This window comes from Balaenoptera acutorostrata, chromosome 10 (genome assembly GCF_949987535.1).
Source record: "Balaenoptera acutorostrata chromosome 10, mBalAcu1.1, whole genome shotgun sequence".
Lineage (NCBI taxonomy): Eukaryota > Metazoa > Chordata > Mammalia > Artiodactyla > Balaenopteridae > Balaenoptera > Balaenoptera acutorostrata.
Genome location: NC_080073.1, coordinates 32,246,337 through 32,260,446, shown reverse-complemented (window position 1 = coordinate 32,260,446; position 14,110 = coordinate 32,246,337). Strand labels below are relative to the sequence as shown.

The 14,110-nt window shown below is 35.3% G+C and overlaps 1 protein-coding gene across 1 annotated transcript in view; it reads right to left on the bottom strand.

Moving 5' to 3' along the window:
- Positions 1 to 14,110, bottom strand: part of DNAH12 (dynein axonemal heavy chain 12) — a 246,848-nt gene that overhangs the window by 185,241 nt on the left and 47,497 nt on the right. The window contains exon 12 of the mRNA XM_028169151.2: positions 13,669 to 13,760. Coding sequence (XP_028024952.2) covers positions 13,669 to 13,760 — 92 coding nt within the window. The remainder of the gene's footprint in view (positions 1 to 13,668; positions 13,761 to 14,110) is intronic.

Here is a 14,110-nt window from a genome sequence, read left to right as displayed (position 1 = left end):
AAGTTTTACTGAGCTCTATCCACCAGAGCAACAGCCAGCTCTACCCACCACCAGTCCTCCCATCAGGAAACTTGCACAAGCCTCTTAGATAGCCTCATCCACCAGAGGGCAGACAGCAGAAGCAAGTAGAACTACAATCCTCCACCCTGTAGAACAAAAACCACATTCACAGAAAGATAGACAAGATGAAAAGGCAGAGGGCTATGTACCAGACGAAGGAACAAGATAAAACCCCAGAAAAACAACTAAATGAAGTGGAGACAGGCAACCTTCCAGAAAAAGAATTCAGAATAATGACAGTGAAGATGATCCAGGACCTTGGAAAAAGAATGGAGGCAAAGATTGAGAAGATGCAAGAAATGTTGAACAAAGATCTAGAAGAATTAAAGAACAAACAAACAGTGATGAACAATACAATAACTGAAATGAAACTACACTAGAAGGAATCAATAGCAGAATAACTGAGGCAGAAGAATGGATAAGTGACCTGGAAGACAGAATGGTGGAATTCACTGCTGCGGAACAGAATAAAGAAAAAAGAATGAAAAGAAATGAAGACAGCCTAAGAGACCTCTGGGACAACATTAAATGCAACAACATTCGCATTATAGGGGTCCCAGAAGGAGAAGACAGAGAGAAAGGACCCCAGAAAAGATTTGAAGAGATTATAGTCAAAAACTTCCCTAACATGGGAAAGGAACTAGCCACCCAAGTCCAGGAAGGGCAGAGAGTCCCAAACAGGATAAACCCAAAGAGAAACATGCCGAGACACATAGTAATCAAATTGGCAAAAATTAAAGACAAAGAAAAATCATTGAAAGCAGCAAGGGAAAAACGACAAATAACATACAAGGGAACTCCCATAAGGTTAACAGCTGATTTCTCAGCAGCAATTCTACAAGCCAGAAGGGAGTTGCATGACATATTTAAAGTGATAAAAGGGAAGAACCTACAACCAAGATTATTCTACCCAGCAAGGATCTCACTCAGATTCAACAGAGAAATCAAAAGCTTTACAGACAAGCAAAAGCTAAGAGAATTCAGCACCACCAAACCAGCTCTACAACAAATGCTAAAGGAACTTCTCTAAGTGGGAAACACAAGAGAAGGAAAGGACCTACAAAAACAAACCCAAAACAATTAAGAAAATGGTAATAGGAACATACATATAGATAATTACCTTAAATGTGAATGGATTAAATGCTCCAACCAAAAGACACAGGCTTGCTGAATGGAAACAAAAAGAAGACCCATATAAATGCTGTCTACAAGAGACCCACTTCAGACCTAGGGACACATACAGACTGAAAGTGAGGGGATGGAAAAAGATATTCCATGCAAATGGAAATCAAAAGAAAGCTGGAGTAGCAATACTCATATCAGATAAAATAGACTTTAAAATAAAGAATGTTACAAGAGACAAGGAAGGACACTACATAATGATCAAGGGAACAATCAAAGAAGAAGACATAGCAATTATAAATATATATGCACCAAACATAGGAGCACCTCAATACATAAGGCAAATGCTAACAGCTATAAAAGAGGAAATTGACAGTAACATGATAAGAGTGGGGGATTTTAACACCTCACTTACACCAATGGACAGATCATCCAGACAGAAAATTAATAAGGAAACACAAGCTTTACATGACACAATAGACCAGATAGATTTAATTGATACTTATAGGACATTCCATCCAAAAACAGCAGATTACACTTTCTTCTCTGCACATGGATCATTCCCAGGATAGATCACATCTTGGGTCACAGATCAAGCCTTGGTAAATTTAAGAAAACTGAAATCATATCAAGCATCTTTTCAGACCACAACGCTATGAGATTAGAAATCAATTGCAGGGGAAAAAACGTAAAAAACACAAACACGTGGAGGTTAAACAATACGTTACTAAATAAGCAAGAGATCACTGAAGATATCAAAGAGGAAATCAAAAAATACCTAGAGACAAATGACAATGAAAACACGACGATCCAAAACCTATGGGATGCAGCAAAAGCAGTTCTAAGAGGGAAGTTTATAGCTATACAAGCCTACCTCAAGAAACAAGAAAAATCTCAAATAAGCAATGTAACCTTACACCTAAAGGAACTACAGAAAGAAGACCAAACAAAACCCAAAGTTAGCAGAAGGAAAGAAATCATGAAGATCAGAGCAGAAATAAATGAAATAGAAACAAAGAAAACAATAGCAAATATCAATAAAACTAAAAGCTGGTTCTTTGAGAAGATAAACAAAATTGATAAACCTTTAGCCAGACTCATCAAGAAAAAGAGGGAGAGGACTCAAATCAATAAAATTAGAAATGAAAAAGGAGAAGTTACAACAGACACCGCAGAAGTACAAAGCATCCTAAGAGACTACTACAAGTAACTCTATGCCAATAAAATGGACAACCTGGAAGAAATGGACAAATTCCTAGAAAGGTATAACCCTCCAATACTGAACCAGGAAGAAATAGAAAATATGAACAGATCAATCACAAGTAATGAAATTGAAATTGTGATTGATAATCTTCCAACAAACAAAAGTCCAGGACCAGATGGCTTCACAGGTGAATTCTATTGAACATTTAGAGAAGAGCTAACACCCATCCTTCTCAAACTCTTCCAAAAAACTTCAGAGGAAGGAACACCCCGAACTCATTCTATGAGGCCACCATCACCCTGATACCAAAACCAGACAAAGATACTACAAAAAAAGAAAATTACACACCAATATCACTGATGAATATAGATGCAAAAATCCTGAACAAAACACTAGCAAACAGAATCCAGCAACACATTAAAAGGATCATACACCATGATCAAGTGGGGTTTATCTCAGGGATGCAAGGATTCTTCAATATATGCAAATCAATCAATGTGATACACCATATTAACAAATTGAAGAATAAAAACCATCTGATCATCTCAATAGATGCAGAAAAAGCTTCTGACAAAATTCAACACCCATTTATGATAAAAATGCTCCAGAAAGTGGGCACAGAGGGAACCTACCTCAACATAATAAAGCCCATATATGACAAACACACAACAAACATCATTCTCAATGGTGAAAAACTGAAAGCATTTCCTCTAAGATCAGGAACAAGACAAGGATGTCCACTCTCATGGCTATTATTCAACATAGTTTTGTAAGTCCCAGCCACGGCAATCAGAGAAGAAAAAGAAATAAAAGGAATACAAATTAGAAAAGAAGAATTAAAACTGTCACTGTTTGCAGATGACATGATACTATACATAGAGAATCCTAAAGATGCCACCAGAAAACTACTAGAGCTAATCAATGAATTTGGTAAAGTTGCAGGATACAAAATTAATGCACAGAAATCTCTTGCATTCCTATACACTAATAATGAAAAATCTGAAAGAGAAATTAAGGAAACACTCCCATTTACCATTGCAACAAAAAGAATAAAATACCTAGGAATAAACCTACCTAGGGAGACAAAGGACATGCATGCAGAAAACTATAAGACACTGATGAAAGGAATTAAAGATGATACCAACAGATGGAGAGATATACCATGTTCCTGGATTGGAAGAATCAATATTGTGAAAATGACTATACTACCCAAACCAATCTACAGATTCAATGCAATCCCTATCAAATTACCAATGGCATTTTTTACAGAACTAGAACAAAAAATCTTAAAAGTTGTGTGGAGACACAAAAGACCCCGAATAGCCAAAGCAGTCTTGAGGGAAAAAAACGGAGCTGGAGGAATCAGATTCACTGACTTCAGACTATACTACAAAGCTACAGTGATCAAGACAATATGGTACTGGCACAAAAACAGAAATATAGATCAATGGAACAGGATAGAAAGCCCAGAGATAAACCTACGCACCTATTGTCAACTAATCTATGGCAAAGGAGGCAAGGATATACAATGGAGAAAAGACAGTCTCTTCAATAAGTGGTGCTGGGAAAACTGGACAGCTACATGTAAAAGAATGAAATTAGAACACTCCCTTACACCATACACAAAAATAAACTCAAAATGGATTAGAGACCTAAATGTAAGACTGGACAGTATAAAACTCTTAGAGGAAAACATAGGAAGAACACTCTTTGACATAAATCACAGCAAGATCTTTTTTGATCCACCTCCTAGAGTAATGGAAATAAAAACAAAAATAAACAAATGGGACCTAATGAAACTTCAAAGCTTTTGCACAGCAAAGGAAACCATAAACAAGACGAAAAGACAACCCTCAGAATGGGAGAAAATATTTGCAAATGAATCAACGGACAAAGGATTAATCTCCAAAATATATAAACAGCTCATGCAGCTCAATATTAAGAAAACAAACAACCCAATCAAAAAATGGGCAGAAGACCTAAATAGACATTTCTCCAAAGAAGACATACAGATGGCCAAGAGGCACATGACAAGCTGCTCAACATCACTAATTATTAGAGAAATGCAAATCAAAACTACAATGAGGTATCACCTCACACCAGTTAGAATGGGCATCATCAGAAAATCTACAAACAACAAATGCTGGAGAGGGTGTGGAGAAAAGGGAACCCTCTTACACTGTTGGTGGGAATGTAAATTGATATAGCTACTATGGAGAACAGTATGGAGGTTCCTTAAAAAACTAAAAATAGAATTACCATATGACCCAGCAATCCCACTACTGGGCATATACCCTGAGAAAACCATAATTCAAAAAGACACATGCATCCCAATGTTCATTGCAGCACTATTTACAATAGCCAGGTCATGGAAGCAACCTAAATGCCCATCGACAGATGAATGGATAAAGAAGATGTGGTACATATATACAATGGAATATTACTTAGCCATAAAAAGGAATGAAATTAGGTCATTTGTAGAGACATGGATGGACCTAGAGACTGTCATACAGAGTGAAGTAAGTCAGAAAGAGAAAAACAAGTATCGTATATTAACGCATGTATGTGGAACCTAGAAAAATGGTACAGATGAACTGGTGTGCAGAAATTGAGGCACAAAAGTAGAGAACAAACGTATGGACATCAAGGGGAGAAAGCGGCCAGGGGTGGTGGGGGTGGTGTGATGAATTGGGAGATTGGGATTGACATGTGTACACTGATGTGTATAAAATGAATGATTAATAACAACCTGCTGTATAAAAAAATAAATAAAATTAAATTTTAAAAAAAGCATTTAACAAAATCTATCACTCTTTTGTGGTAATAACACTTAACAAACCAGGAATAGTAGCCAACGTCCTCAACTTGATAAAGAGTATCTAGGAAAAATCTACAACTAATATTATATTTAATGGTTTAAAAAATAATGTTTTCCCTCTAAGATCAAGAACAAAAAGGGTATCTACTCTCACTACTTCTACTCAACATTATACCAGGGGTACTAGCCAGGGAAATTAAGCAAAAAAAATAAATAAGAGGCATCCATATTAAAAAGGAAGAAATAAGACAATCTCTACTTCCAAATGACATATATAGAAAGCCCTAAACAATATACACACATACAGATAAAACTATGAAGATTAATAAAGTTCAACAAGTTTGCAGGATATAAGACCAATATACAAAAATCAATTGTATTTCTAGACATTAGCAATCAACAATACAAAAATGAAATTAAGAAAACAATTCCATTTATAACATCTTCAAAAAATAGAACTTAGCAATTATATTTTATGAAACAAGTACAAGACTTATAGAACACAAAAATGTTGGGGGAAAATGGAAAAGCACTGTATGATGGACTGAAATGATACAGACCAGCCTCCCTGTAACCTATTAGAAATATGCTCTATTATGTTCAAGAATGTAAAATAAAATATGAACATAATAAAGCAAAAATAATATTTACAAAAAAATTGGGAAAATACAATATCTGAAACGAAAATGTTACTTAATATGAGTAACAGCAGTTTAACACCAGAGAAGAAAGGATAAACGTATTTAATATTTTATTTATTTATTTATTTTTATTTATTATTTTTGGCTGCGTTGGTCTTCAATGCTGTGCACGGTCTTTCTCTAGTTGTGGCGAGCAGGGGCTACTTTTCGTTGCAGTGCGTGGCCTTCTCATTGTAGTGGCTTCTCTTGTTGCGGAACACGGGCTCTAGGCACGCAGGCTTCAGTAGTTGTGGCTCGAGGGCTCAGTAGTTGTGGCTCGCAGGCTCTAGAGCACAGGCTGAGTAGTTATGGCACACGGGCTGAGTTGCTCCACGGCATGTGGGATCTTCCTGGACCAGGGCTTGAACCGGTGTCCCCTGCATTGGCAGGTGGATTCTTAACCACTGCACCACCAGGGAAGCCCTTAGTGTACTTAAAATGATGCAAACGAACTATCCAAAATGAAGCATAGAGAGAAGAAACTGAAAACTCCGAACAGAACTTCAGTAACCTCTGGAATAATATCAAACAGTCTAATACACATGAAATTGGAATTCCAGAATTGGGGGAAGGAGGCAAACAAAAATAATTTAAGTAATAATGTCTGAATATTTTCCAAGTTTGATAAGAGCTAAACAGACCTAAGAATGTCAACAGTATTTCTTCTCAAACAAAATACAAAAGAAACAATATAAAAGCACTTCACAATCAACTAGCTGAGAAGCAATGAAAAAGAGAAAATCTTAAAAGAAGCCAGATTTTAAAAATTACAGAAAGAAACTCAGAAAACACTTCCAGCATGACGACATGAGGAGCTCTGTGGACCTGCTCCCCAGTGAAACTGGTGAAAATTATTTTAAAAACAAGCATTTAATTTAAAGCCTCTGAAAATGGTCATAAGAGTATACAGAAAATGAAGAAACATCTATTCACGAAAATCTATGAATATTTGGTAAGAAAAGTGAGAATCTGTGGTATTTGAACCTGGATTGCTCCCTCCCTCCGTATTCCCAGCTCAGCAAGGTTGAAACTCCACTCCAGATTAGTGTGCTCAAGAACACAGGGCTATCTTTCCACACAGGTTCCAGCTGGAGGGCTTAAACAGCTGTTGATAAAGCTACGTTCTTGGTGAGTACAATTAGAAGGTGGGGACTCTCTTGTTCCACCCAGATACCACTCAAGGAAGGGAAGGTCTACCTTGGTCATGGTACCACTGAGAATACTGAGACACCAATCACACTTTCCCTGGCTGGTAAGGTGGTGCTTCCATATCAGAAGAAAGACAGGAAAACCTCAGGTTACTGCTCTCCACTCCACTGAGGGTTCAACCCCTTCAGTGGGGTTGTCACTGAGAGAAGCATGTCACTATCCCCATTCCCAGCTCCAGGGCCTTGGCTCAGAGATTTTGCCTGGAAGTGAAGGGGAAGCAGGTCAGAGGTAAAATAGATACCTCCTAATCTTTTCCCAAAGGAATTGACTTCATTTGCAATAGAGCATGGAAAAGTTCAAGCCTAAGTGTGCCCTCAAAAACATTGGAGGTTGTGGTAGGGAGCAACTGTGAGGAAGATTCAGGAATTTGGTGAAGATTTGGGCTAAATCACAGACTGGCTAGTTTGAGGGAGAGAGCCAGGGAAGGAGACTGCTGGTAGAAGCCCTCCTAGGGTAGAATAACTATCCAACACTGACCCTGGGAACTGCTCTTTCAAGGGAGTCTGAATTTGATTAATCAGTAGAGCAATTTATACCTCCATGGCATTGTTGAAAACAATACAGCAATTAGCCAACAAAAAGTGAAAACTAACAGCTATGTGTGGCCAGAGAAAGAGAGAAGAAAGCCATTTGAAAGCACGGCCTCCCAGGATGACTTTGGGCACACCAAAAGCTGTGGCTCCTGGAGGAGCAACATCAAAGGCTTAACACTTCAGAGGGTGAGGGAGAGACACAGGCTTCACTAAAATAATCTACCCAGTCACTAAACAAATAAACAAGCAAATAAAAATAACAAACTGGAAGGGGGAACAGGGCCTAGAGTTGCTACAATATATTATCTAAAATGTTCAGATTCCAACAGGAAATTATGAGACATACAAAGAAACAAGAAAGTAGGACCCATACACTGGTTTTAAAAAATGCAGGCAACAGAAACTGCCTGTCAGCACAACCAAAAACAATCGAATTTAACAGAAAAAAACTTGAAAGTTGCCATTACAAATACATTCAAAGAATTAAAGGAAATCATGCTTAAAGAAGTAAAGCAAGGTACAATGACCATGTCTCATCAGATAGATGAAAGGTTCAGAAATTACAAAAAAAAAAAAAAAGAACTAAATGGAAATTTTGGAGTTGAAAAGTACAATAACTGAAATGGAAAATTCTCTAGAGTGGCTCAACAGTAGATTTGAACTGACAGAAGAAAGAATTAACAAACTTGAAGGTAGATTGATAGAATTTATGCAATCCAAAGAACAAATGGAAAAAAAAATGAAGAAAAAAACAGAGCCTCTGTTAAATATGGGACATGATTAAGTGGACCAATGCATGTGTAATGAGAGTATCAGAAGGAAGCACAAGAGAGAGAGAAAGAAGCACAAAAAATATTCAAGACCACAATAGCTGAAAGATTCCCAAACTGATTGAAAAACACCAATCTACACATCCAGTAGTTCAAAGCACTTTAAGATAAATGCAAAGAGATTCAGAAACAGACAAATGATAGTAAAAATACAGAAAGCCAACGACAAGGAGAAAATCTTGAATCAGCAAGAGTTAAAAACTGTCAACCAAGAATTCTAAATCCAGAAAAGCTATCTTTCAAAAATGAAGATAAAATAAAGATATTTCCAGATATACAAAAACTGAGAGAATTTTTTAAGCAGACCTGTCCTATAAGAAATACTAATGGGACTTCCTCAGGTTGAAAGCAAGTAACCCCAGATGGTGATTCAAATCCATAAGGAAAAACAAAGAGTACCAGTAAAACAAATTGTGTAATTATAAAAGATAGTGTAACTACATATTTTTCTCCCTCTTTCTCTTAACCAATATTAAAAAGAGTTGTATAAAATAATATGTATAATACACATCATATATATCTATATTATATATAATGTATAAAATAACATGTATAATAATGTATTGTTGGGCATCTAACATACAGAAATGTAAATATATTTTAAACATAAATGTAAGAGTACAAAGAAGAAAGGTGGAGGCAAAGCTGTACTGGGCTAAGGAAATGACTACAGATGGTAAAGTAATAATTATAACAATGTATTGTTGGGTTTGTAACATTGATATATGTAATATGTATAACAATAATACCACAAAAAGGGGGAAAGGGTATAGAGCTATATAGGAATAATGTTTCTATATCTCACTGGAATTAAGCTAGCATAAATCTGAAGTTATTTATTTATTTATTTATTTATTTTTTTTTTTTAAATTGAAAATGCTTGTCCTTTATTTAATAATTTGGGGGATGAAGTTATTTAAATTAGGCTTCTCTCATAAGCCCTAGAATAAACACTAAAAAAAACTTTAAAAATTGAAAAAAATCATTAAAGAAATGTAATTGCTTCATTAGAAAATATTCATTTAATGTAAAAGAAAGCAGTAAAAGAGGAAGAATAGAAGAACAAAAAAGACATGAGACATATAGAAAACAAAAAGTAAAATAGCAGACAGAAATACAACTATATTAATAATGTTAAAAGTGAATAAATGACCGGGACTTCCCTGGCAGTCCAGTGGTTAGGACTCCACACTTCCACTGCAGGGTGCAAGGCTTCGATCCCTGGGTGGGTAACTAAGATTCTGCATGCCGTGCAGTGCAGCCAAAAAAAAAAAGAAATTCAATTCAATCCTAATCAAAATCCCAGCTGGCTTCTTTATAGAAATTGATTTTGAAATGTACATGGAAATACAGAAAACATAGAGTATTCAAAATAATTTTGAAAAAGAAGAAAAAAGTAGAGAACTTATAATTAATACCTAATTTTGAAACTTACTGTAAAACTACAGAAATCAAGATTATGGTATTGGCATAAGAATAGATCTATAAATCAATGGAAAAGAATAAAAAATCCAGAAATAGACCCACAAATATAGAGTCAATTGAATTTCAATAAAGATGCCAAGATAATTGAATGGGGAAAAGACGGTATTTTCTTTTTTTCTTTTTTTTGTTTTTGGCTGTGTTGGGTCTTTGTTGCTGCATGCAGGCTTTCTCTAGTTGTGGCGAGCAGGGGCTACTCTTCGTTGAGGTGTGTGGGCTTCTCAGTGCGGTGGCTTCTCGTGTTGTGGAGCACAGGCTCTAGGCGCGTGGACTTCAGTAGTTGTGGTGCACGAGCTCAGTAGTTGTGGCATGTGGGCGCTAGAGAGCGCAGGCTTCAGTAGTTGCAGCGTGTGGGCTCAGAAGTTGTGGCTCATGGGCTCTAGGTGCGCGGGCTTCAGTAGTTATGGCGCATGGGCTTAGATGCTCCGCAGCATGTGGGATCCTCCTGGAGCAGGGATCAAACCCATGTCCCCTGCATTGGCAGGTGGATTCTTAACCACTGCGCCACCAGGGAAGTCCCAATGATGGTATTTTCAATCAATGATGTTGGTACAGCTTGATACCCACATGGAAAAAATCGAACCATGACTCATATTCCACACCATATGTTAAAATTATGTATGATGGGTAATGGACCTAAATGTAAAAGCTGAAACTATAAAACATCTAGAAGAAAATATAGGCACAAATCTTTGTGACCATGGAGTAGGCAAACAAAAAGATAGATAGGACCTTAAAAAGAATGAACCTTAAAAGAAAAAATTGATAGACTGGAATTCAATAGAATTTAAAATGCCTGCTCCTTAAAAGACATGGTTACAAAAAATGAAAAGTCAAGGCACATACTGGGAGAAAATATTGCAAAACATTTTGCAGATAAAAGACTTTTAGACAAAATATATAAAGACAGCTTAAAACTCAACAGTAAGAATTTTATAATAATATAGCCCAATAAAATAAATCCATTTTAATTAAACAATAAGAATAAAAAACACAACTTAAAATATAAAAATTACTAGAACAGACACCTTATTTTTAAGAAGATACATGGGTGGAAAGTAATACATTAGAAGATGTTCAGCATTATTAGTCATCAGTGAAATACAAATTAAAACCACAATGAAACAACCAATGGGTCACTGAAGAAATCAAAGAGGAAATAAAAAAATACCTGGAGACAAATGAAAATAGAAACACAATGATCCAAAATATATAGGGAAAACAAACTTATGGTTACCAAAGGGGAAAGGGAATTGGGGGATAAATTGGGAGCTTGAGATTAGCAGATGCAAACTACTATATATAAATTAGATAAACAGCAAGGTCCTACTGTAGAGCACAGGGAACTATATTCAATATCCTGCAATAAACAATAATGGAAAAGAATATGAAAAAGAGTATTTATATATATGTATAACTGAATCACTTTGCTGTACACCAGAAACTAATACAACATTGTAAATCAACTATACTTCCATAAAAAATACATATATATGAGATACAGCAAAAGCAGTTCTAAGAGATAAATTATAGTGATACAAGCCTACCTCAGGAAACAAGGAAATCCTCAAATAAGCAATTTAACCTTACAGCTAAAGGAACTACAAAAAGAAAAACAAAATCTAAAATTAGTAAAAGGAAAGAAATAAAGATCAGAGTGGAAATAGAGATCTAAAAGTTAATAGAAAAGATCAGTGAAAACAAGAGTTGGTTCTTTGAAAAGATAAACAAAATTGATAAACCTTTAGCCAAACTCATTAAGAAAAGAAGAGAGAAGGCCCAAATAAATAAAATCAGAAATGAAAGAGAAGTTACAACTGACTCATAGAAATACAAAGGATCACATGGCATTGTTACCAACAATTATAAGACAATAAAATGGACAACCTAGAAGAAATGGACAAATTCTGAGAAATGTACAATCTACCAAGACTGAATAGGGTAAATATAAAATATGAACAGACCAATTACCAGTAAAGTAATTGAATCAATAATTTAAAAACTCCCAACAAACAAAAGTCTAGGACCAGACAGATTTGTAGGTAAATTCTACAAAACACTTGAGAGTTAACATCTATCCTCAAACTATTCCAAAAAATTGCAGAGGAAGGAATGCTTCCAAATTCATTACATGAGGCCAGCATCACCCTGACACCAAAACCAGAAAAAGACAACAGAAAAAAAGAAAATTACAGGCAAATATCACTGATGAACAAAGATGCAAAAATCCTCAACAAAATATTATCAAACTGAATTCAACAATACATTAAAAGGATCATATACCATGATCAAGTGGGATTTATCCCAAGGATGCAAGGATGATTTAATAACTGCAAATCAATGTGATACACCATATTAACGGAATGAAGAATAAAAACCATCTGATCATCTCAATAGGTGCAGAAAAAGCTTTTGGCACAATGCAAATTCCATTTATGATAGCAACTGTCAAAAAAATGTGTATAGAGGAAACATACTTCAACATAATAAAGGCTATATTACACAGCCAACGTCATACTCAATGGTGAAAAGCTGAAAGCATTTCCTCTAAGATCAGGAACAAGACAAGGATGCCCACTCTCACCACTTTTATTCAACATAGTATCGGAAGTCCTAGCCACAGCAGACAGACAAGAATAAGAAATAAAGGGCATCCAAATTGGAAAGGAAGAAGTAAAACTGTCACTGTTTGCAGATGACATGATAACCCATATAGAAAATCCTAAAGACACCACCAAAATAGTGTAAGAAGTAATAAATAAATTCAGGGAAGTTGCAGGATGCAAAATTAATATACAGAAATCTATTCTGTTTCTACACGTTACTAATGAACTATCAGAAGGAGAAGTTAAGAAAACAGTCCCATTTACAATTGCATCAAAAAGAATAAAATACCTAGTAATAAATCTAGCCAAGGATGTAAAAGACCTGTACTCTGAAAACTATAAGACATTGATGAAAGACATTGAATCAACACAAAAAAATGGAAAGATATACCAGGCTCATGAAGTAAAAGAATTAATACTGTTAAAATGACCATACTTCCCAAGGCAATCTACATATTCAGTGCAAGCCTACCAAAGCATCAATGGCATTTTTCATAGAACTAGAACAATTAATTCTAAAATTTGTATGGAAACACAAGATACCCCATATATTGTATCCCTAATTACCTACTCTTCAGCCATTTGGGGTTTATATGACGTTCTCTGAACACCTCTAAATACTTTTGGCCTTTTCTTATGTTACATTTCCTCTCTTCTCCACCTATAAACATCTACTTCAAAGTCCAGCCCACTTTTCACTTTTTCTAGAAACCTCCACCAATTTCCGAAAGCAAAAGTAATCATTCCTTCTTGTGAGCTTCCACAACACTTTGTCCCTATCTCCATTCTAGTACTAATCTCAATATATTACAGTTGTTATTTCGATATCTGGCTTCCATGCCAAATACAAGCTCTTGAGGATAATGCTTATGTATTATTTATTTTTGCATCACCAAAATCTTGCTATGTCTCTGAATGTGATGAAAGATATTTTTGTTGAATCAATGAATGAGTTAAATGAATGACTAGGGAAATTATTAGATGAACATATGAGTTTACTAAAATGACATTTTGAATAAGAAATTCTGTTAACTTAGACTGAAGCATTTATTTTTTAGAATAAAAAGATCTTAATTTTAAAAAGAAATTCACAGACATTAATGAAAAACAGAATTAACACTTACCTCTGTGTATTCATCAAAAGTATGATCTTCTGCCTGAAAAGTCTCTATCAGCTTAACTGCAGTCCCATCAAGGAGCCAATTGTATTTTTCAACTGAAAATTAATAATCTAATTTAAATCTCAGTAACACCCTCTTAAAAAGGTAAAGTGCTTTTTTATATAGTCATAGAATGGAGTAGCCTATTCAATTAAATGTTATTAATAGACTATTAACATACACTAATAGGAACAGACAAAATAACATAAAACAGACTTAATAAGCAAACCAGGTTAAATGCAGACTTTTAAAACAAAGATAATAGGGTATGTAAAATAACTTAGAGGTACAGATAAGCCAGTCAATAAAAGGTTTTGGTTAATAGAATGTCAAATAACAACTATCTATCCTGAGCCCATAACACACTTGAGGAGGCTACTGAGCTGCAGACTCTTCAAAACTATTC